Source organism: Oncorhynchus mykiss, chromosome 3, assembly GCF_013265735.2.
Source record: "Oncorhynchus mykiss isolate Arlee chromosome 3, USDA_OmykA_1.1, whole genome shotgun sequence".
Classification (NCBI taxonomy): Eukaryota; Metazoa; Chordata; class Actinopteri; order Salmoniformes; family Salmonidae; genus Oncorhynchus; species Oncorhynchus mykiss.
Window position 1 is genome coordinate 7,374,877 of NC_048567.1, and position 23,192 is coordinate 7,398,068.

General features: G+C 44.1%; 1 protein-coding gene across 2 annotated transcripts in view; it reads right to left on the bottom strand.

The window, feature by feature from the left end:
• Positions 1 to 19,623, bottom strand: part of LOC110537383 (tuftelin) — a 29,083-nt gene extending 9,460 nt beyond the window's left edge. Inside the window, exons 1-7 of one of the 2 annotated variants that reach the window (XR_005040374.1) lie at positions 19,113 to 19,622; positions 5,524 to 5,601; positions 3,705 to 3,815; positions 3,519 to 3,605; positions 3,224 to 3,286; positions 1,776 to 1,862; positions 256 to 366 (exon numbers count right to left, since the gene is read on the bottom strand). Coding sequence is in view for 1 of the 2 variants with exons in the window: in XM_036967433.1 (XP_036823328.1) it covers positions 256 to 366; positions 1,776 to 1,862; positions 3,224 to 3,286; positions 3,519 to 3,605; positions 3,705 to 3,815; positions 5,524 to 5,601; positions 19,113 to 19,175 (600 nt within the window). In the remaining variant the exon portion in view is untranslated. Of the gene's footprint in view, positions 1 to 255; positions 367 to 1,775; positions 1,863 to 3,223; positions 3,287 to 3,518; positions 3,606 to 3,704; positions 3,816 to 5,523; positions 5,602 to 19,112 lie in introns of both variants that reach the window. The other variant, XM_036967433.1, reaches the window with a different exon arrangement.
• Between the last annotated feature and the right edge of the window lie 3,569 nt (positions 19,624 to 23,192).

Here is a 23,192-nt window from a genome sequence, read left to right on the forward strand (position 1 = left end):
TAAAAAAGTTTGAAATATCCAATAAATGTCATTCCACTTCATGATTGTGTCCCACTTGTTGTTGATTCTTCACAAAAAAATACAGTTTTATATCTTTATGTTTGAAGCCTGAAATGTGGCAAAAGGTCGCAAAGTTCAAAGGGGCCGAATACTTTCGCAAGGCACTGTATGTATGTATGTGTGTGTGTGTGTGTGTGTGTGTGTGTGTGTGTGTGTGTGTGTGTGTGTGTGTGTGTGTGTGTGCGTATGTTTTACCTGCAGTCTCGCTCTCTCCTCCTGGTGTTTCTTCTCGGCCTCCTGTAGCTGAGCATACAGACGCTTACTGACCTCCCTCATCTTGTCCCTCTCCACCTCATCCTCCCCTCCCTGAAGACAGAGAGAAAGAAAGAGGGAATAAAGGAACTGTTCAACTGGGAGAAAACTTATAAAACACAGTTTGTTTCCATAGATTTGAGTGAAGCTCCAATAATCCACTAATATCCTGTTCATAAACTCAATCAGCCACCTGACTGATCAAAGCACTGTAAACTCCTGACTCCCCCGGTTTAGGGAAGTACTGTATTGTATACTGTTGTGTACTACTGTATTGTAAAGCATTGTACAGTAGTGTATTGTATACTGTTGTGTACTACTGTATTGTAAAACATTGTACAGTAGTGTATTGTATAGTGTTCACCCATGCCAATATATCCTCCAAACACAGTCTACTCTGGGATTATCACTTACGTACAGTATTGCGTAGTACTGTTTTGTGTAGTATTGTATAGTACTCTATTGTATAGTGTAGTACTGTATAGTACTCTGTATTGTATAGTGTTGTGTAGTACTGTATTGTGTAGTATTGTTTTGTATAGAATTGTACAGTACTGCATTGTATAGTACTCTATTGTATAGTGTAGTGTATAGGTTTCTTAGTGTTGATTCTACTGTAGTGAGAGCGGCTCGGCCCTTTGTTTACACAGGTGAATCAGATTAATGACGAGAGAGAGAGAGAGAGAGAGAGAGAGAGAGAGAGCGAGAGAGAGAGAGAGAGAGAGAGAGAGAGAGAGAGAGAGAGAGAGAGAGAGAGAGCGAGTGAGAGCGAGAGGAAACGCAAAATGCTAATATGCAAATAATTACAGAACAATCTATTTTTACATTTCAATGACAGAGGGAGGGAGAGAGTGAGAAAGAGTGAGGTGTGACTGTATGAGTCTGGGTGTCATAGCAGCGGTTACAAAGGGAGAGATTCTGATGGAAGCCAAACAAAGGCGAAAGTTTTCCACTCATATTTCTTTAACGCCAACTGCTACTCATGCGTCATTCACAAGCTGCACACACACAAACTGTTAAAGTCAGCCCTATTCACTCTTCTGAAAAGGCTCCTGAATCCTGACATGAATAGCCTTGGGAACGCCCATTACCTGTTTGGCCTCGAGACTAAACCAAAGCTATTAAACAGGCAGTCATCTGGGGAATGTAGAACAATGGAGGGAGAAGAACACAAACACACTCAACAACACAGGAGGAGAGGAAGGACGGAATGTACCAGGCCTTCCAGATCTCTCTCCTAGGGGGTGTTCCTCTCCCTCTCTGTATTTGTGAATACACTCATACTAAAATGGACACACACACACACACACACACACACTGAACCATACCAAACTCTTCGAACTGGGTCAGTCTAAGACTTGATATGTAGGTGTTAGACGCACACATAAGCTCTCACCCCCCCCCCCCCCCCCCCCCCCCCCCACATGAACCTGTGTGTATAGGGCATGTGAAAAGCCCCTCACCTGCCCATCATCTTTAGCTCCTCCCTTTGAGGAAGAAGAGATGTTCTGATTGGAGGGAGTGCTGACTCCGTAGCCACTAGCAAGAAACTGGGGGGAGAGAAGGATGAAGAAAGAGAGGGAATAGTGAGGGATGGAGAGAACGAGAAGCGATATGAGACAAACATTTAGATAGGAGTCACACACACAGGACATATTGCATATGTCATCAGTAGGTATCAAAATTAATGATGACACTAAACAACTGGTTCCATAGCAACACGTGTTCACATAAACATTATAAATGTGTTCCATAGCAACATGTTCACATAAACATTATAAATGTGTTCCATAGCAACACATGTACACATAAACATTATAAATGTCTTCCATAGCAACACGTGTTCACATAAACATTATAAATGTGTTCCATAACAACACATGTACACATAAACATTATAAATGTGTTCCTTAACAACACGTGTTCACATAAACATTATAAATGTGTTCCTTAACAACATGTGTTCACATAAACATTATAAATGTGTTCCATAACAACACATGTACACATAAACATTATAAATGTGTTCCTTAACAACGTGTACACATAAACATTATAAATGTGTTCGATAACAACACGTGTTCACATAAACATTATAAATGTGTTCCTTAACAACGTGTACACATAAACATTATAAATGTGTTCCTTAACAACACGTGTACACATAAACATTATAAATGTGTTCCTTAACAACACGTGTTCACATAAACATTATAAATGTGTTCCTTAACAACACGTGTTCACATAAACATTATAAATGTGTTCCTTAACAACACATGTACACATAAACATTATAAATGTGTTCCTTAACAACACGTGTTCACATAAACATTATAAATGTGTTCCTTAACAACACGTGTTCACATAAACATTATAAATGTGTTCCATAACAACACGTGTTCACATAAACATTATAAATGTGTTCCTTAACAACACGTGTACACATAAACATTATAAATGTGTTCCATAGCAACACGTGTTCACATAAACATTATAAATGTGTTCCATAACAACACATGTACACATAAACATTATAAATGTGTTCCATAGCAACATGTGTTCACATAAACATTATAACTGTGTTCCTTAACAACACGTGTTCACATAAACATTATAAATGTGTTCCATAACAACACATGTACACATAAACATTATAAATGTGTTCCATAACAACACATGTACACATAAACATTATAAATGTGTTCCTTAACAACACATGTTCACATAAACATTATAAATGTGTTCCATAACAACACATGTACACATAAACATTATAAATGTGTTCCTTAACAACACATGTACACATAAACATTATAAATGTGTTCCTTAACAACACATGTACACATAAACATTATAAATGTGTTCCTTAACAACACGTGTTCACATAAACATTATAAATGTGTGCACATACCTTGTGTTGTCCTTTGTTCTTGGTGGCCATCTGTTCCCTCAGGGTCTTCAGACAGTATCTCACCTGAGCAACAAACAAACAAACAAACACACACACACACAGACACACACACACACAGACACACACAGACACAGACAGACACACACAGACACAGACACAGACACACACACACACACACACACACACACACACACACACACACACACACACACACACACACACACACACACACACACACGTTACTGACAGACTCACACACAGAGAGAGAAAGTGAGAGAGAGAGAATGTGTCTTACCTCCTGTATCTGGGAGACTTCATCTGACAACATCTTGAGGCTCTGCTGGTGTCTCTGCTGCTCCTGTCTACGATCCTCCAGATACACCTGCAACACATGGAACACAGACGTATTAAACACACATTACACATTACACATTACACACCCTGGTAACACACACACCCTCAAACATTAAGCCCCACCCACCTTGATGACCTCAACCTTTTCAGTCTTCTCCTCAGAGGGTTTGATTGGTTCAGGCTTCAGAGCAGGCCTATCACTGGTTGGCTGCACCAGAGCAAATGCTCGTCCGATTGGCTGAAAAATCAGGGAGGGAGGGGAGTTTGTGATACTTGGAATAGTGTGAAAATATTTCCAAGCCTCCAGCATGTGTGAACATGAAGTGATTCTGAGTGTGGTGACATGAATGTGTGAGAGGAGTTTCGTGTTGCAACACTAGATTAGGAAGAACACTCAGTGACGGACCAACAGGATATGACATCAAGATGTTCCATTCAGTCCCATATACAGTAGTAGGTATGATACTCAGATTAGCACTGAGAATGTCTGACACAAACTGACCGTCAGAAAATGTACTAACCAGAATGAAACAGGTTAGAAACTAATGGTGGTCCTCTAAAACAGAAGGGGAGTTGTAGAATGTGTACAGCATTATAACACACATCTGTCATTTAGGTCCACCGCTTCAAGAACAAACTCTGGAAACTATTTATCTGTGTATACAGGATTCCTGTGTTTGTGTGTGTGTCAGCAGTGCTCCTGTGTGTGTGTATAAAGCCCCCATAATCAGTAGACATTACATTTAGCCCTGATTGCTATGGTGATCACCACCATCCCATAAACTCTAAACTTCTGTGGGACTGGTCAAAGAAAGAAAGAAAGAAAGAAAGAAAGAAAGAAAGAAAGAAAGAAAGAAAGAAAGAAAGAAAGAAAGAAAGAAAGAGAGAGAGAGAGAGAGAGGGAGAGAGAGAGGGAGAGAGAGAGAGGGAGAGAGAGAGGGGAGAGAGAGAGAACGCAAGAGAGAGAGAGAAAGCGAGAGAAAGCAAGAGAGAGAGAGAGAAAGCAAGAGAGAGAAAGCAAGAGAGAAAGCAAGAGAGAAAGCAAGAGAGAGAGAGAAAGCAAGAGAGAGAGAGAAAGCAAGAGAGAGAAAGCAAGAGAGAGAGAGAGAAAGCAAGAGAGAGAGAGAGAAAGCAAGAGAGAGAGAGAGAGAAAGCAAGAGAGAGAGAGAGAAAGCAAGAGAGAGAGAGAGAAAGCAAGAGAGAGAGAGAGAGAGAGAAAGCAAGAGAGAGAGAGAGAGAAAGCAAGAGAGAGAGAGAGAGAGAGAGAAAGCAAGAGAGAGAGAGAAAGCAAGAGAGAAAGCAAGAGAGAGAGAGAGAGAAAGCAAGAGAGAGAAAGCAAGAGAGAAAGCAAGAGAGAGAGAGACAGAAAGCAATAGAGAGAGAGAGAGATACACTGTATAAGTTTAGTAAGCTTGGCAGTGGTCTGTCTCTCCTCTCCAACACTGCTGTCTTAAGAATAGTCTTAAAAACAGTTGCATAAGACTCTGATGGAAACCGGATGGCAGCCATGACATTTTATGACCTGTTTGTGAGTCTGTGTGTGAACTAGCACCTTGTGTGTGTGTGTGTGTGTGTGTGTGTGTGTGCTACTCTTTTCTGATTCAACACACTATCAAAGTGTGTTAGGGACAGTGACCCCAGCCATCCCCTGGTCCACTAAAACACACTAAAACCCTCAGCCAGTTCAGAAGGGCTTAACACTATGTATGTATATTCATTTACAGTAACAGTGCAGGTTCAGAATTATGTTCTGCCAAGGACTTTTATCCACATATTACACATAGGGATACAATTCCATCCATCCAGGGACGGAGTTCCATGACTTCCTTCCTGTCCCCTCTGTTGTAATTGTAGGAGTCGGCTAATGCAGACAGAATTCTAGGTGCGTTGAGGGTCTAGGTCTGGTTTAGAGGTTAGGGTTCTAGGTCATGGTTCTAGGTTCTTACCTTGCTCCTGGGTTGTTCTGTGATCCTCCCGACCTGGTTCTGCTGGTGGAGAGTCAGCCTCAGTCTCCTGCACCCATCCTGACGAACGAGACGAAGAAAAGACGAAATGAGAAGCAGTTACAAAGAGCCCGTTATGGGATGGAGAGAGAGGGATGGGGGGGAAGGAGGGAACTACTGGAAATGGAGGAGGGGAAAAAGAGGGAGGAGAAACTGAGTAATACTGTGTAGGGCAGAGAGGAAGAGGGAAGGTGGGAGGGAGAGAGAGAGAGACTGACTGGAGTCCAGTACCCAGTCACCTAGTGTGTAGGGAGCCAGTGGTTAGAGAAAGAGACTGACTGGAGGCCAGTACCCAGTCAACTAGTGTGTAGGGAGCCAGTGGTTAGAGAGAGAAAGAAAGAGAGAGAACAGAAGCATAAAGTTGCTCAGAGACAGAATGTTCCATTTGAATGGCGTTCCAGATCGATGCCAGCACCAATAGGAATCTCCATTAGAATTCTGGGAGACAGTGGGCAGAAAAACTGTACTGAAGTGAGATGGAACATTTCCATGGTAACCAAGTCTCCCAGTAACCATAAACTAAATCTGGCTCCAAAACAATGCAACTTAGGAAGAGTGTGTCCGGGTGAAAATACACACACACACACACAAATATACAGAAACCTAAACTCTCTCTTCTCACACACATAAAACTGTTCCATGAGTCGCTATGAGGGCAGTGAGGTCTTGTTGTGTGTCTCGCTGGACAGGGAACCCCCATATTACCAGCTGAGAGGAATGTGTGTGTGGTTGTGTGTGTGTGTGTGGTTGTGTGTCTCGCTGGACAGGAAATCTCCATATTACCAGCTGAGAGGGATGTGTGTGTGGTTGTGTGTCTCGCTGGACAGGGAATCCCCATATTACCAGCTGAGAGGAATGTGTGTGTGGTTGTGTGTCTCGCTGGACAGGGAACCCCCATATTACCAGCTGAGAGGGATGTGTGTGTGGTTGTGTGTGTGTGTGTGGTTGTGTGTCTCGCTGGACAGGGAATCTCCATATTACCAGCTGAGAGGGATGTGTGTGTGGTTGTGTGTCTCGCTGGACAGGGAATCCCCATATTACCAGCTGAGAGGGATGTGTGTGTGGTTGTTTGTGTGTGGTTGTGTGTCTCACTGGACAGGGAACCCCCATATTACCAGCTGAGAGGGATGTGTGTGTGGTTGTGTGTCTGCATGAGGCTGAGGGAGCAGGGTTATAGAGATGATAAACCAGACTACCTGGAAACCAACAACACATCATGTTCTCTTTACTCTCCTCTGTGTACATTTCTGTGTCCTGAAGTCTAAACTCAAGTTAACTCTGAGACAAGACAGACACAGCAAATACTGTGGTGTTGTAAAGTGTTTGAACCCATGGAAACACACTGTGTGGTTAGCTACTGTTCCGTTGAATATTGACTGTGTTGTTTTGACCCATCCAGTCAGGCCAGTTAGGAGAGTTGGAGTATGTGAGGTATGTTGATGTTCTCTGTAGCTCTCTACACTGCCAGCTTTGTGTTGACGCACCAGAGTAGTGCATCACAAAGCCTCCTTTCATAAAACCATTACCCAAACCACCCACTAAATGGGGCGGCAGGGTAGCCTAGTGGTTAGAGCGTTGGACTCGTAACCGGAAGGTTGCAAGTTCAAACCCCCGAGCTGTCGTTCTGCCCCTGAACAGGCAGTTAACCCACTGTTCCTAGGCCGTCATTGAAAATAAGAATTTGTTCTTAACTGACTTGCCTTAACTGACTTAGGTAAAAAAAAAAAAAAATTCTCATTCCTCACTGACTCGCACTGACAGTATGTGTTAAGAATGGGTAGGTGATTAAGAATGGGTAGGTGATTTTCGGGATACTTATATGAAAGATTTCAACACTTAACCAAACAGTATGAAGTCAGTGTGGTAGCCATGGGCAGTGCCAGTGGGCATATCTGGCACATACAGTACACACTACCTACCAGGCCCGTGTGTCTCAGTAGAAATGAGGTAATAACAGGTTGCGTAACGATGTTGTTGGAGAGAAGAGGTCGACCGACTATGCTTTTTCAACGCCGATACCGATTAAATGGACGATTTTTTTAATGTATTTGTAATAATGACAATTACAACAACACTGAATGAACACTTATTTTAACTTAATATCAATAAAATACATTTAGCCTCAAATAAATAATGAAACATGTTCCATTTGGTTTAAATAATGCAAAAACAAAGTGTTGGAGAAGAAAGTAAAAGTGTGCCATGTAAAAAAGCTAATGTTTAAGTTCCTTGCTCAGAACATGAGAACATATGAAAGCTGGTGGTTCCGTTTAACATGAGTCTTCAATATTCCCAGGTAAGAAGTTTTAGGTTGTAGTTGTTATAGGAATTATAGGACTATTTCTCTCTATACCATTTGTATTTCATATACCTTTGACTATTGGATGTTCTTATAGGCACTTTAGTATTGCCAGTGTAAAGTATAGCTTCCGTCCCTCTCCTCGCTCCTACCTGGGCTCGAACCAGGAACACATCGACAACAGCCACCCTCGAAGCAGCGTTACCCATGCAGAGCAAGGGGAACAACTACTCCAAGTCTCAGAGCGAGTGACGTTTGAAACGCTATTAGCGCGCACCCCGCTAACTAGCTAGCCATTTCACATCGTTACACCAGCCTAATCTCGGGAGTTGATAGGCTTGAAGTCATAAACAGCAGAGCTGCTGGCAAAACGCATGAAAGTGCTGTTTGAATGAATGCTTATGAGCCTGCTGGTGTCTAAGATCGCTCAGTCAGACTGCTCTATCAAATCATAGACTTAATTATAACATAATAACACACAGAAATGAGAGCCGTAGGTCATTAATATGGTCGAATCCAGAAACTACTATCAAACTTATTTATCATTTATTCTTTCAGTGAAATACGGAACCGTTCCGTATTTTATCTAACGGGTGGCATCCATCAGTCTAAATATTCCTGTTACATTGCACAACCTTCAATGTTATGTCATGATTACGTAAAATTCTGGCAAATTAGTTTGCGATGTGCCAGGCGGCACAAACTGTTGCATATACCCTGACTCTGCGTGCAATGAACAAGTGACACAATTTCACCTGGTTAATAGTGCCTGCTAACCTGGATTTCTTTTAGCTAAATATGTAGGTGTAAAAATATATACTTCTGTGTACTGATTTTACGAAAGGCATTGATGTTTATGGTTAGGTACACGGAGCAACAGTCCTTTTTCGCGAATGCGCACTGCACTGCAACGCAGGACACGCTAGATAAACTAGTAATATCATCAACCATGTGTAGTTATAACTAGTGATTATGATTGATTAAGTTTAATGCTAGCTAGCAACTTACCTTGGCTTCTTACTGCATTCGCGTAACAGGCGGGTTCCTCGTGAGGCAGGTTGTTAGAGTGTTGGACTAGTTAACCGTAAGGTTACAAGATTGAATCCCTGAGCTGACAAGGTAAAGATCTGTCGTTCTGCCCCTGAACAGGCAGTTAAACCCACCGTTCCTCATTGAAAATAAGAATGTGTTCTTAACTGACTAGTGAAATAAAGATTAAATAAAGGTCTAAAAAATAAATAAAATAAATGTATAAAAAAATAGGCGTCCAAAATTACCGATTTCCGATTGTTATGACAACCTGAAATCGGCCCTAATTAATCGGCCATTCCGATTCATCGGTCGACCTCTACCACCTGTTAGGACAGGACACACCACACACTCAACAAATACACATGCAGTCAGATCAGACTGCCAACTGAGTGCAAACAACCCTCCCCCTCTCACCATCCCACGATCTATCTCTCAATTCTATCCATTGCCACCTGACAGTAGGACTAATCCAGCAATATAAAGAAAGAGAAAAAATGATGAGAGAGACAAAGACCAGCAGAGAGACAGAGAGGGAGAGAAGCGAGAGACAGCGAGTAGAGATTGAAAATTTAATTGAGAGAGCGAGAGAGAGAGAGAGAGAGAGACAGGGAGAGAGACAGGGAGAAAGAGTAGAGAGTAGAGAGAAATAAAGAGAGAATGTTCTGTTAGATGAACAGTAATGTGTCCCTAGAGACAGGTCCCCTGGCCTCTCATATAGAAACCATCATCGCCAAACCCACTGGCTCCAGGTCATCTATAAGTCTTTACTAGGTAAAGCCCCACCTCATCTCAGCTCACTGGTCACTATAGCAGCACCCACCCGTAGCAGGTATATGTCACTGGTCATCCCCAAAGCTAATTCCTCTTTTGGACACCTTTCCTTCCAGTTCTCTGCTGCCAATGACTGGAACGAATTGCAAAATTCACTAAAGCTGGAGACCCATATCTCACTAACTTTAAGCACCAGCTGTCAGAGCAGCTCACAGATCACTGCACCTGTATATAGCCCATCTGTAAATAGCCCATCCAACTACCTCGTCCCCATACTGTTATTTATTTTTTTGCTCCTTTGCACCCCCGTATCTCTACTTGCACATTCATCTTCTACACATCTATCACTCAAGTGTTTAATTGCTATATTGTAATTATTTCACCACTATGGCCTATTTATTGCCTTAACTCCCTTATCTTACTTCATTTGCACACACTGTATATAGACTTTTTTTCTCTATTGTGTTATTGACTGTATGTTTGTTTATTCCATGTGTAACTCTGTGTTGTTTGTGTCGCACTGCTTTGCTTTATCTTGGCCAGGTCGCAGTTGTAAATGAGAACTTGTTCTCAACTGGCCTACCTGGTTAAATAAAGGTGAAATAAATCAAACAAAATAGAGAAACAGACAAAGGTTCACCTAATCCACCACCAAACAGACACACCTTGACCTACTACACTATCACAAACAACCAGGATCAGGTAATGACAGCCATCCACAGGGAAAACAGACTATTGCAACACAGACCCAGCCTACCGCCCAGAGACCCAGCCTACCGCCCAGAGACCCAGCCTACCGCCCAGAGACCCAGTCTACCGCCCAGAGACCCGGCCTACCGCCCAGAGACCCGGCCTACCGCCCAGAGACCCGGCCTACCGCCCAGAGACCCGGCCTACCGCCCAGAGACCCGGCCAACCGCCCAGAGACCCGGCCAACCGCCCAGAGACCCGGCCTACCGCCCAGAGACCCGGCCTACCGCCCAGAGACCCGGCCTACCGCCCAGAGACCCGGCCTACCGCCCAGAGACCCGGCCAACCGCCCAGAGACCCGGCCTACCGCCCAGAGACCCGGCCTGCCGCCCAGAGACCCGGCCAGCCGCCCAGAGACCCGGCCAGCCGCCCAGAGACCCGGCCAGCCGCCCAGAGACCCGGCCAGCCGCCCAGAGACCCGGCCTGCCGCCCAGAGACCCGGCCTGCCGCCCAGAGACCCGGCCTGCCGCCCAGAGACCCGGCCTGCCGCCCAGAGACCCGGCCTGCCGCCCAGAGACCCGGCCTACCGCCCAGAGACCCGGCCTACCGCCCAGAGAACCGGCCTACCGCTCAGAGAACCGGCCTACCGGTGCCCAGAGACCCAGTCTACCGCCCAGAGACCCAGTCTACCGCCCAGAGACCCAGTCTACCTCCCAGAGACCCTGTCTACCGCCCAGAGACCCAGTCTACCGCCCAGAGACCCAGCCTACCGCCCAGAGACCAAGCCTACCGCCCAGAGACCCAGTCTATCGCCCAGAGACCCAGCCTACCGCCCAGAGACCCAGTCTACCGCCCAGAGACCCAGTCTACCGCCCAGAGACCCAGTCTATCGCCCAGAGACCCAGCCTACCGCCCAGAGACCCAGCCTACCGCCCAGAGACCCAGTCTATCGCCCAGAGACCCAGCCTACCGCCCAGAGACCCAGCCTACCGCCCAGAGACCCAGCCTACCGCCCAGAGACCCAGCCTACCGCCCAGAGACCCAGCCTACCGCCCAGAGACCCAGTCTATCGCCCAGAGACCCAGCCTACCGCCCAGAGACCCAGCCTACCGCCCAGAGACCCAGCCTATCGCCCAGAGACCCAGCCTACTGCCCAGAGACCCAGCCTACCATTATAATAGAGCAGTAATGTAAAACCAGATTCAGCATGGTCTACAGCCACAAGGGATCATAGGACATTGACAAGGCTATTGTTTGTGACTGTGGCATCAGGAGAGAGGGACAGACCGATAGAGAGAGAAAGAGAGAGTAGAGAGACAGAGATAGAGTAGAGAGATAGAGTGGAGAGAGAGGGAGAGAGTAGAGAGAGAGGGAGAGACAGGCAAAGCAGAACAGAGGGAGAGTTGTGTGATAGAGACTGAATGACTCTTTCCAACCCTACACTGGAAACAGCAGACTACCTGCTAACACCAGTTGATAGGAGAGTTGAATAGAGACCCATATAAACAACGCAGAGAAATGTCAGTATGAGCTCAGCGTTCAGTACTGTCCCTCCTCTGTCATAAACGGAACCTGAGAGAGCTGTAAACAGAGATAGTGGAACAGGTATCAGTACCACATCACCAAGTACCTACGTTCCAGTCAGTACCACATCAACTAGTACCTACATTCCAGTCAGTACCACATCACCTAGCATCTACATTCCAGTCAGTACCACATCACCTAGTATCTACGTTCCAGTCAGTACCACATCACCTAGTATCTACATTCCAGTCAGTACCTTATCACCTACCACCTACGTTCCAGTCAGTACCACATCACCTAGTATCTACGTTCCAGTCAGTACCACATCACCTAGTATCTACATTCCAGTCAGTACCACATCACCTAGCACCTATGTTCCAGTCAGTACCACATCACCTAGCACCTATGTTCCAGTCAGTACCACATCACCTAGTATCTACATTCCAGTCAGCACCTATGTTCCAGTCAGTACCACATCACCTAGTACCTACGTTCCAGTCAGTACCACATCACCTAGCATCTACGTTCCAGTCAGTACCACATCACCTAGCATCTACGTTCCAGTTAGTACCACATCACCTAGCATCTACGTTCCAGTCAGTACCACATCACCTAGCATCTACGTTCCAGTTAGTACCACATCACCTAGCACCTAAGTTCCAGTTAGTACCACATCACCTAGCATCTACGGACCAGTCAGTACCACATCACCTAGTACCTACGTTCCAGTCAGTACCACATCACCTAGCATCTACATTCCAGTCAGTACCACATCACCTAGTACCTACGTTCCAGTCAGTACCACATCACCTAGTACCTACGTTCCAGTCAGTACCACATCACCTAGTACCTACGTTCCAGTCAGTACCACATCACCTAGCATCTACATTCCAGTCAGCACCTATGTTCCAGTCAGTACCACATCACCTAACATCTACGTTCCAGTCAGTACCACATCACCTAGTACCTACATTCCAGTCAGTACCACATCACCTAGTACCTACGTTCCAGTCAGTACCACATCAACTAGTACCTACATTCCAGTCAGTACCACATCACCTAGTACCTATGTTCCAGTCAGTACCACATCATCTAGTACCTACGTTCCAGTCAGTACCACATCACCTAACATCTACGTTCCAGTCAGTACCACATCACCTAGCATCTACGTTCCAGTTAGTACCACATCACCTAGTACCTACGTTCCAGTTAGTACCACATCACCTAGTACCTACGTTCCAGTCAGTACCACATCACCTAGTATCTACATTCCAGTCAGCACCTATGTTCCAGTCAGTACCACATCACCTAGCACCTATGTTCCAGTCAGTACCACATCACCTAGCACCTATGTTCCAGTCAGTACCACATCACCTAGTATCTATGTTCCAGTCAGTACCACATCACCTAGTATCTACATTCCAGTCAGCACCTATGTTCCAGTCAGTACCACATCACCTAGTACCTATGTTCCAGTCAGTACCACATCACCTAGTATCTACATTCCAGTCAGCACCTATGTTCCAGTCAGTACCACATCACCTAGTATCTACGTTCCAGTCAGCACCTATGTTCCAGTCAGTACCACATCACCTAGTACCTCCGTTCCAGTCAGTACCACATCACCTAGTACCTACGTTCCAGTCAGTACCACATCACCTAGCATCTACATTCCAGTCAGCACCTATGTTCCAGTCAATACCACATCACCTAACATCTACATTCCAGTCAGTACCACATCACCTAACATCTACGTTCCAGTCAGTACCACATCACCTAGTACCTACGTTCCAGTCAGTACCACATCAACTAGTACCTACGCTCCAGTCAGTACCACATCACCTAGTACCTACGTTCCAGTCAGTACCACATCACCTAGTACCTACATTCCAGTCAGTACCACATCACCTAGTACCTACGTTCCAGTCAGTACCACATCACCTAGTACCTACATTCCAGTCAGTACCACATCACCTAGTACCTATGTTCCAGTCAGTACCACATCATTTAGTACCTACGTTCCAGTCAGTACCACATCCCCTAGTACCTACATTCCAGTCAGTACCACATCACCTAGTACCTATGTTCCAGTCAGTACCACATCATCTAGTACCTACGTTCCAGTCAGTACCACATCACCTAACAACTACGTTCCAGTCAGTACCACATCACCTAGCATCTACGTTCCAGTTAGTACCACATCACCTAGTACCTACGTTCCAGTCAGTACCACATCACCTAGTACCTATGTTCCAGTCAGTACCACATCACCTAGTATCTACATTCCAGTCAGCACCTATGTTCCAGTCAGTACCACATCACCTAGTACCTACGTTCCAGACAGAACCACATCACCTAGTATCTACATTCCAGTCAGCACCTATGTTCCAGTCAGTACCACATCACCTAGCACCTATGTTCCAGTCAGTACCACATCACCTAGCACCTATGTTCCAGTCAGTACCACATCATCTAGTACCTATGTTCCAGTCAGTACCACATCACCTAGTATCTATGTTCCAGTCAGTACCACATCACCTAGTATCTACATTCTAGTCAGCACCTATGTTCCAGTCAGTACCACATCACCTAGTACCTATGTTCCAGTCAGTACCACATCATCTAGTACCTATGTTCCAGTCAGTACCACATCACCTAGTATCTACATTCCAGTCAGCACCTATGTTCCAGTCAGTACCACATCACCTAGTATCTACGTTCCAGTCAGTACCACATCACCTAGCACCTATGTTCCAGTCAGTACCACATCACCTAGTATCTACATTCCAGTCAGCACCTATGTTCCAGTCAGTACCACATCACCTAGTACCTACGTTCCAGACAGGACCACATCACCTAGTATCTACATTCCAGTCAGCACCTATGTTCCAGTCAGTACCACATCACCTAGCACCTACGTTCCAGACAGTACCACATCATCTAGCACCTATGTTCCAGTCAGTACCACATCACCTAGCACCTATGGGCGAAAACCCTCTTCCTCTGTACTGCATTCCATAGGAGAGAATGAACCATCCATAACCAATCTTACTGTGTGTGTGTGCATGCGTCTGTGTGTGTGTGTGTGTGTGTGTGTGTGTGTGTGTGTGTTAAACCTTAAAGATCTGCCTCCAGTTAACCTCCGGAGGGGTCTGATTCCCATACCTGAGTTCAGGTGTGATGTGTGCAGTGAGGGATGAGGAATGAGGAACGAGGGGTCAGGTAGAGTGAGAGACACGTCAGAAAATGAGTGAGTAGAGAACAAACATTCCCTCAGACATTCCTATACAATAATTGGTGCAGTGTTACAGAAGGGAATACAACAGATGGCCTAGAGTAAACGCTAAGACATAAGGGATTCCAGTTGAAGAGAAGCTGTAAGACCTGCACACGGGTAAATATGACCTGCACACGGGTAAATAAGACCTGCACACGGGTAAATAAGATCTGCACACGGGTAAATAAGACCTGCACACGGGTAAATATGACCTGCACACGGGTAAATATGACCTGCACACGGGTAAATAAGACCTGCACACGGGTAAATAAGACCTGCACATGGGTAAATATGACCTGCACACGGGTAAATAAGACCTGCACACAGGTAAATAAGACCTGCACACGGGTAAATAAAGAGAGTGTTATGAGCATTGTCTGTTCTTTCCTCTGGGGGTACTAGGTGATAAATCTGTACAAATGATGACAGAGTTATGGTCTCCTGTGGAATGAGTTCTAGGCATGTACCTATTCACCTTTACTGAGGGAGTAGTACTTTCGACCCTAGAAAAATACATACTTAGCAACAAGACCTGCATGAGTTACTGGTTCCTATAGTGTGGAAATGGAATGAGGTCGTCTTGTTTAGTGTCTGAGCTACTGGTTCCTAGTGTGGAGGTTGTCTTGTTTATTGTGTGAGTTGATGCTTCTTCTACTAGTTCCTGGTGGTGGGAAGACTGTTTCTGGTTCCTCCTCATAGATGAGTCAGAAGGTCATGTCTTGCACAGTTCCAGACAGTGATGTCACATTCTCCATAGCGAGCTAATGGGGAGGGATGGCGGAGGGGTGGGTGAGCTCAGTAAACATGAGGAATCAGGGTGGATCATGAGGCATTATTTAAAAAGTAGGAATGCTGACAAAAGCCTAGTGACTGAAAATAAGAGACTTATCAAAACTCTCTGGTGAGTGGATGGATGTTATATTTGAGAATGAATGAGAGTGTGAATTAATAGATAGGCATGAAAAATGTACTGTTCTGTTCTGTCAATGTTCTGCGTAATATCAATACTCACTCTCACACAAACAGAGTGTTCCTTCTATCCAGGTATAGTTCAACTACAGCTGGAGGGCACACATACCTGCATACACACACAAACACACCCTTCACTGTTGCAACTTTGGGAATATTTATTTTTCCTTATATTTCGCAGTTCTCCTCTTCTCATAACTTTTAGCCTAAATGGACTTTAAAAGGTCTTTCACAAGGCTATAGCACAGAATCAGCACATCCTCATATTTATTCCATGTTGCTGTATCTCCCTGGTCTTAATAACCATATTCCTCCTATATTTATTCCATGTTGCTGTATCTCCCTGGTCTTAATAACCATATTCCTCCTATATTTATTCCATGTTGCTGTATCTCCCTGGTCTTAATAACCATATTCATCCTATATTTATTCCATGTTGCTGTATCTCCCTGGTCTTAATAACCATATTCCTCCTATATTTATTCCATGTTGCTGTATCACCTTGGTCTTAATAACCATATTCATCCTATATTTATTCCATGCTGCTGTATCTCCCTGGTCTTAATAACCATATTCCTCCTATATTTATTCCATGTTGCTGTATCTCCCTGGTCTTAATAAGCATATTCCTCCTATATTTATTCCATGTTGCTGTATCTCCCTGGTCTTAACAACCATATTCCTCCTATATTTATTCCATGTTGCTGTATCTCCCTGGTCTTAATAACCATATTCCTCCTATATTTATTCCATGTTGCTGTATCTCCCTGGTCTTAATAACCATATTCATCCTATATTTATTCCATGTTGCTGTATCTCCCTGGTCTTAATAACCATATTCCTCCTATATTTATTCCATGTTGCTGTATCTCCCTGGTCTTAATAACCATATTCCTCCTATATTTATTCCATGTTGCTGTATCTCCCTGGTCTTAATAACCATATTCCTCCTATATTTATTCCATGTTGCTGTATCTCCCTGGTCTTAATAACCATATTCCTCCTATATTTATTCCATGTTGCTGTATCTCCCTGGTCTTAATAACCATATTCCTCCTATATTTATTCCATGTTGCTGTATCTCCCTGGTCTTAATAACCATATTCATCCTATATTTATTCCATGTTGCTGTATCTCCCTGGTCTTAATAACCATATTCCTCCTATATTTATTCCATGTTGCTGTATCTCCCTGGTCTTAATAACCATATTCATCCTATATTTATTCCATGTTGCTGTATCTCCCTGGTCTTAATAACCATATTCATCCTATATTTATTCCCTGCTGCTGTATCTCCCTGGCCTTAATAACCATATCAGATCAGATATGAATGTGGGTGTAGAATGTTTGTTGTTCCATTGTATCTGATAAGGACAACGTTGTATTAAGGGGTGATTCTAATTTGAGAGCTGCATCGTTCCCACACCCCTAGTTGTTTATGTTCAAATATAAAACAAGATAAACCCGACTAGCACGAACAAAGCATAGGTTATGTATCTAGCCGTGTGCTTCATCATTTGACTGTGTACCTTGACCTTATAATCCAGTTTTATAGCCCTTAAATTCTGATAGGCTGTTGCTCCTGGTAGAGGTTACCTATAGGCACATATCTAGGATCAGTGTACCATACTTAATAAGTCCAAACCTTGACCAAAGGGGGTGAAAAGTTAAGGGCCAACATCATGCTAGTGCTGATAGCTGTTCAAATCAAATGTATTTATATAGCCCTTCTTACATCAGCTGATATCTCAAAGTGCTGTACAGAAATCCAGCCTAATACCCCAAACAGCAAGCAATGCAGGTGTAGAAGCACCTCTGTGCAACAGAGCTGTTGTATGGCTCTGCAGGAGCCTGTGTTTATCTTGGTGAACGTGTCATGTTGTGGGCCAATGGTCAGGCCCCAGATAGAACACAGACATCAGAGACATTTGTCTAACAGGGTCAATGATTAACCTTCTCCAGCCAGACAGGAGATTAAGAGCTTCTATACCAGGGATAATGACTGGTGATGTAAACATCTAGGTGGAGCAGAGCTCAAAGGACCTTATAAGGGAACTTGTATAAGCCTGGTTCTCAGTCTGGATGTAGTGTGCCTGCCCTGCAACCAAAGGATCACTGGTTCAATGCCCCTCACAGATGTGTTCCACACTAAATCACTACAATTATGGTATATGACAATGCCTAACGGGCATAGAGCAGTGGTGTCAAACATACGGCCTGGATCCCGCCCGCAATGGGGACCAATCCTGCCCGCTGCTGGTTTAAATAAAAATAAAAAATTGAAATGTTTTTTTGGGGGGGGGGGGGGGGGGGGGGGCAAACACAATATACTTGAAAATGACTAAAAGCAAATAATGGACCTACATTCATACAGTTTATTGACTGTGGCCAGCTCACTAATAATCACAGAAGAAGAAGGAAGACTGAATGTGCCCCCCGGGGACAAAATTAGTTTGACACCCCTGGCATAGAGAGAGGACACTTATGACAGCAGTCTGGTCCCTCTGGCCAGATTACAGATGTTATTTGGGCTAATATGGTGTGTGTCTGTGTGTGTGTTAATACTATAATTACTAGAAAAAGCCCATTAACACCAGAGGAAGCCAGTAAGCCTGATAAGACTTCAGTCAGGAGGATCTAAGACCAATACTCAGAAGTTAATTAATCTCTTCTTGTTTATTCTTACTTTGGGGCACAAAATGATACCACTAAAGTAAGGTATTGTGCTATCGGTTAAATTAAATATTGTAATTGATCTCAGATTATAATGTAAAACATATTTGCATATCCAACAGGTTGGCATGAATAAACGAAAACTTATTTTTTTTAATAAAGCAGCCACATAGTGATAGCATAACCTTTGACACACGTCAGTGGCGCCCCTCGATCTGCCTGCCAGACTGTCTAGCCATCCGGTACGCTGTGAGAAGGAAAGTAAAAACATGTTCACTTAAATAGTTATTGTCTTACCGCTGTTCTCTCATCAGCTCTGAGGTCCTCAAATGTACACAGACTCCGCGTTACCCCGTTCATCTTCACACAGATAAGATAGATAAATAACTATATAGCTTAAATATGAAAGAGTTGTCCAACGTTGCTTATATATAATTATTTTCTCTAAACAAACAGGGAACACGGATTTTCGTCCTCTTGTCTCACTCTCGCCCTCACAGACGGAAGATCACGGTTGATTTTAACAATAGTCGACGCTGCTCTTCACTACCAGTCGATAACGTTTCATCAGGCAGTTCCCTCCACTCCCGCCCTCCCCCAGGAATGTATGCGCGTGACCTCAATGCACAGGCAGCAAAGATGTTGGATAGCTGAAGATGGTTAACATCCTGAGTGAACAATCGAACAAAAAATGATCCGTTCCTGTCTACTTAAGGGGGTGGCTCTCCCATATACACCAATACGACAGCAGCTGGGTCTGGTATTCTTCTTGGTTCATTGACTTCCATGAAACAAAAAAATAGGGAGTGGGATGTCTCGCTGCCTGTTCTTTCTCTGTAGCCAGCAGGCTCTGTCTCCCGTCACGCCTCCGCGCTGCGCGCTACAACTGAAAAAGTCAGAGGAGCGCGGATTACGCAGGTAAATACCTGTAAAATTGCAAAATAATACAACTCAATCTCATTCCACCCGAAACTCAATCTCATACCGATCACATATTAGGAAAATTACGATTTTATTTCAGTTGAGTATTGCATTCAGGTTTGAGGGACACAAATATAGTTGTTCCACAGACAAATAGGCTACTCATGACCACAAAAACACGGAAACTGAAACTGACAAAGACAGACAGGCACAGAGTTTAGAGAGAGACAGTGCTCCACCAGTGTGTCCCAAATTGGATCAAGATGTATTAATGGTCATTAATGGGTGCGCTGAGCAGGAGTCTACAGTGAGTACAGACCCAGACAGCTAGGGTCTCAGTGAGTACAAACCCAGACAGCCAGGGTCTCAGTGAGGACAGACCCAGACAGCTAGGGTCTCAGTGAGTACAGACCCAGCCAGCTAGGGTCTCAGTGAGTACAGACCCAGCCAGCTAGGGTCTCAGTGAGTACAGACCCAGCCAGCTACGGTCTCAGTGAGTACAGACCCAGACAGCTAGGGTCTCAGTGAGTACAGACCCAGACAGCTAGGGTATCAGAGTGAGTACAGACCCAGACAGCTAGGGTCTCAGTGAGTACAGACCCAGACAGCTAGGGTATCAGAGTGAGTACAGACCCAGACAGCTGGGGTCTCAGAGTGAGTACCACAGAGACGAGGCAGCACAGATATGAACAGGAGTTTGAACAGTGAGACAGACTACCACTGAATATGTCACCCCGAGTCACTGTTCTCCATACATCCGCCTGTTCCTACCCAGTAGTCCTATACAGTACTGAGTCAGAGATCTCTCATCCAGACTGTCATTCAGTCCAACAGACCTGCTGCTCTCAGGTATACATATTACATGATTTAGCAGAACACACTATCCTTGCCATTTTAGGAAGAAAGAGAAATTGGGAGAAACTCAGTTAAACTTCAGTCAATTTAGAACAATAATTGACTAACCCAAATACTTGCCAATGAACTTAGAACAGTAGGATTGATGGGCAAGTTTATGGCCCCAGATAGGGGGAAATGAAAGAGAAATATAACAGGATGAATAGGCAAATCTTTCTTCTGGCAGGGTAGAATACATGCTGTGCTGAACACAGTGGGTTGACTGAGATAGGAAACAGATGATATCCACTCCTCTCTTTCACACCTACAGTAACATTATCTGATCCCAACCACTCACACATGACAGCTAGTTTACACTTCTCCCAGATTATCTGGTTATATCTTTCAAAACCCATTCCAATGTAGTGGTGGAAATATTTTCATTATGTCACATGAGAATATAGAAATGTGAATATCTGTAGTGATCTGGCAGGTACTGTACATATCACTCCCCTATGGAAAATGTTATGGCACAACATAGCCCACTTACACAACACTAACACACCCTGGGAATGATTTCTATACAAATACTGTTTGGGAAACATTGCATTCCATAACCACAGGTGGGGACAGCCCAGTGTCCCACTGTGCTGTCAATATTGACTGGTTTGCCATCAGGAAAAACTGGAACACTGGCAGGACATAGCGTACTGTACATACAGACTACTGGTATGGAAACACTATTGCAATGTGCTTTGTACAAAATACTAGAGAACACAAACATATAAATTAATAATTAATTATTAATACAGAAAAAGTGTGGAAACATAAAAAATGTATCACAGATAGAACTGGGATGTAGTAGCTCAAGGTAAAGAGTTTGGAAAAGGAAATGTATTCCCAGGTACATGCAAAAACTAAACTTCCTTTCATAACGCTTGATATTCAGTCACACAAAAGGTGTAGAACATCCGAGAAAACAAAAAAGACATTCTTCACACAGAGAATGCTCTTGAGTCGCCTCACAATAACAGATAGTAATTGTAGCTCATTCTTGTCCTTGAAGAATACTATGTGTACAGATATACAGGGAGTTCTTGTCTTATCTCTGGATATTCAATAGCAATGTAATGTAACACTGATCACTAAAACCAACTGCACGGCAGTCTTTCCCACAACTCCAATGTAACACTGATTACTAAAACCAACTGCACGGCAGTCTTTCCCACAACTTCAGTGTAACACTGATCACTAAAACCAACTGCACGGCAGTCTTTCCCACAACTCCAATGTTGAAACCAACTGCACGGCAGTCTTTCCCACAACTTCAGTGTAACACTGATCACTAAAACCAACTGCACGGCAGTCTTTCCCACAACTCCAATGTAACACTGATCATTAAAACCAACTGCACGGCAGTCTTTCCCACAACTTCAGTGTAACAGGCTCTTTAAAACAAAGTTCGGCCAGCACAACACAGATACGTTTGTATCACAGTAGTAGCATAGTCCTGATCATTCTCACACAATCCAATCAGTCCTTTCTCAGTAGCTGTTGCTTCAGTAGTTGTTGGGAGTGATACACAGAACAGAAGACATCCATCAAACCAACTAACGAACAGTAAATCCCTGTTTTCATTGCAAAGCTAGCTGAACAGAAAACAGTGGGAGTCGGGTATCTGCCCAGAAAACCACAAAAACTAAGTGTGGCAAGATTATTACAATGCTAATTCCAACTGAATACTATGAAAGGTAAAGAGAGTTGGGCGTCTGCAGTAATGCTGCCTCTATCTGTGCTCTATTTGCTTTTCCCGCCTGTATGGCCTTATCTGCCAATCAGAGAACTGTGATGTTCATGGAGTAAATGGAATGGCATCAAACACATGAAAACCCTGTGTTTTATACCATTCCATGCCGGCCATTATTATGAGTCATCCTACCCTCAGCAGCCTCATCTGATGAACATCCTCAGGGTCTATGTATGTAACGTGTGTATGTGTATGGGCCAGTGAGCATCAGTGCTTTAGCAGAGGTGAGTGAGCGGTTCATTGTTAAAGGTTCATTGACCCGTTTCACCTCTATAAAACACGTGGATGCCACACACACGCACAAATCACATTTTATTTGTCACATGCGCCGAATTCAACAGGTTCAACCTTACCGTGAAATGCTTATTTACAAGCCCTTAACCAACAGTGCAGTTAAGAAAAATTAAGTTAAGAAAATATTGACAACATAAGCTAAAATAAATAGTCCGGGTGACCATATGAATCATTGTTCAGCAGTCATATGTCTTGGGGGTAGAAGCTGTAAAAGAGCCCTTTGGACCACACACCTGATGGAAGGCCTAAATAACACACAGCTGAGAGTACAGGTTTTAGGGAGACAGACCCACAGTCCCTCCCTCCCTCCCCAGACTATCTAACAGGATCGAAGCACCTCTCTGCCACAAGGGATACAGGTTCAGACATTGATAGAGAAACACACAGGACTGTACCGTGGGTTCTATAAATACATCAACAGGACTGGATCTACACGCTCTACTTCCCCACATGAAAGGCTGTTTGTAACACACAACAATACGGGCGGGGGCTGTTTGTAACACACAACAATAAGGGTGGGG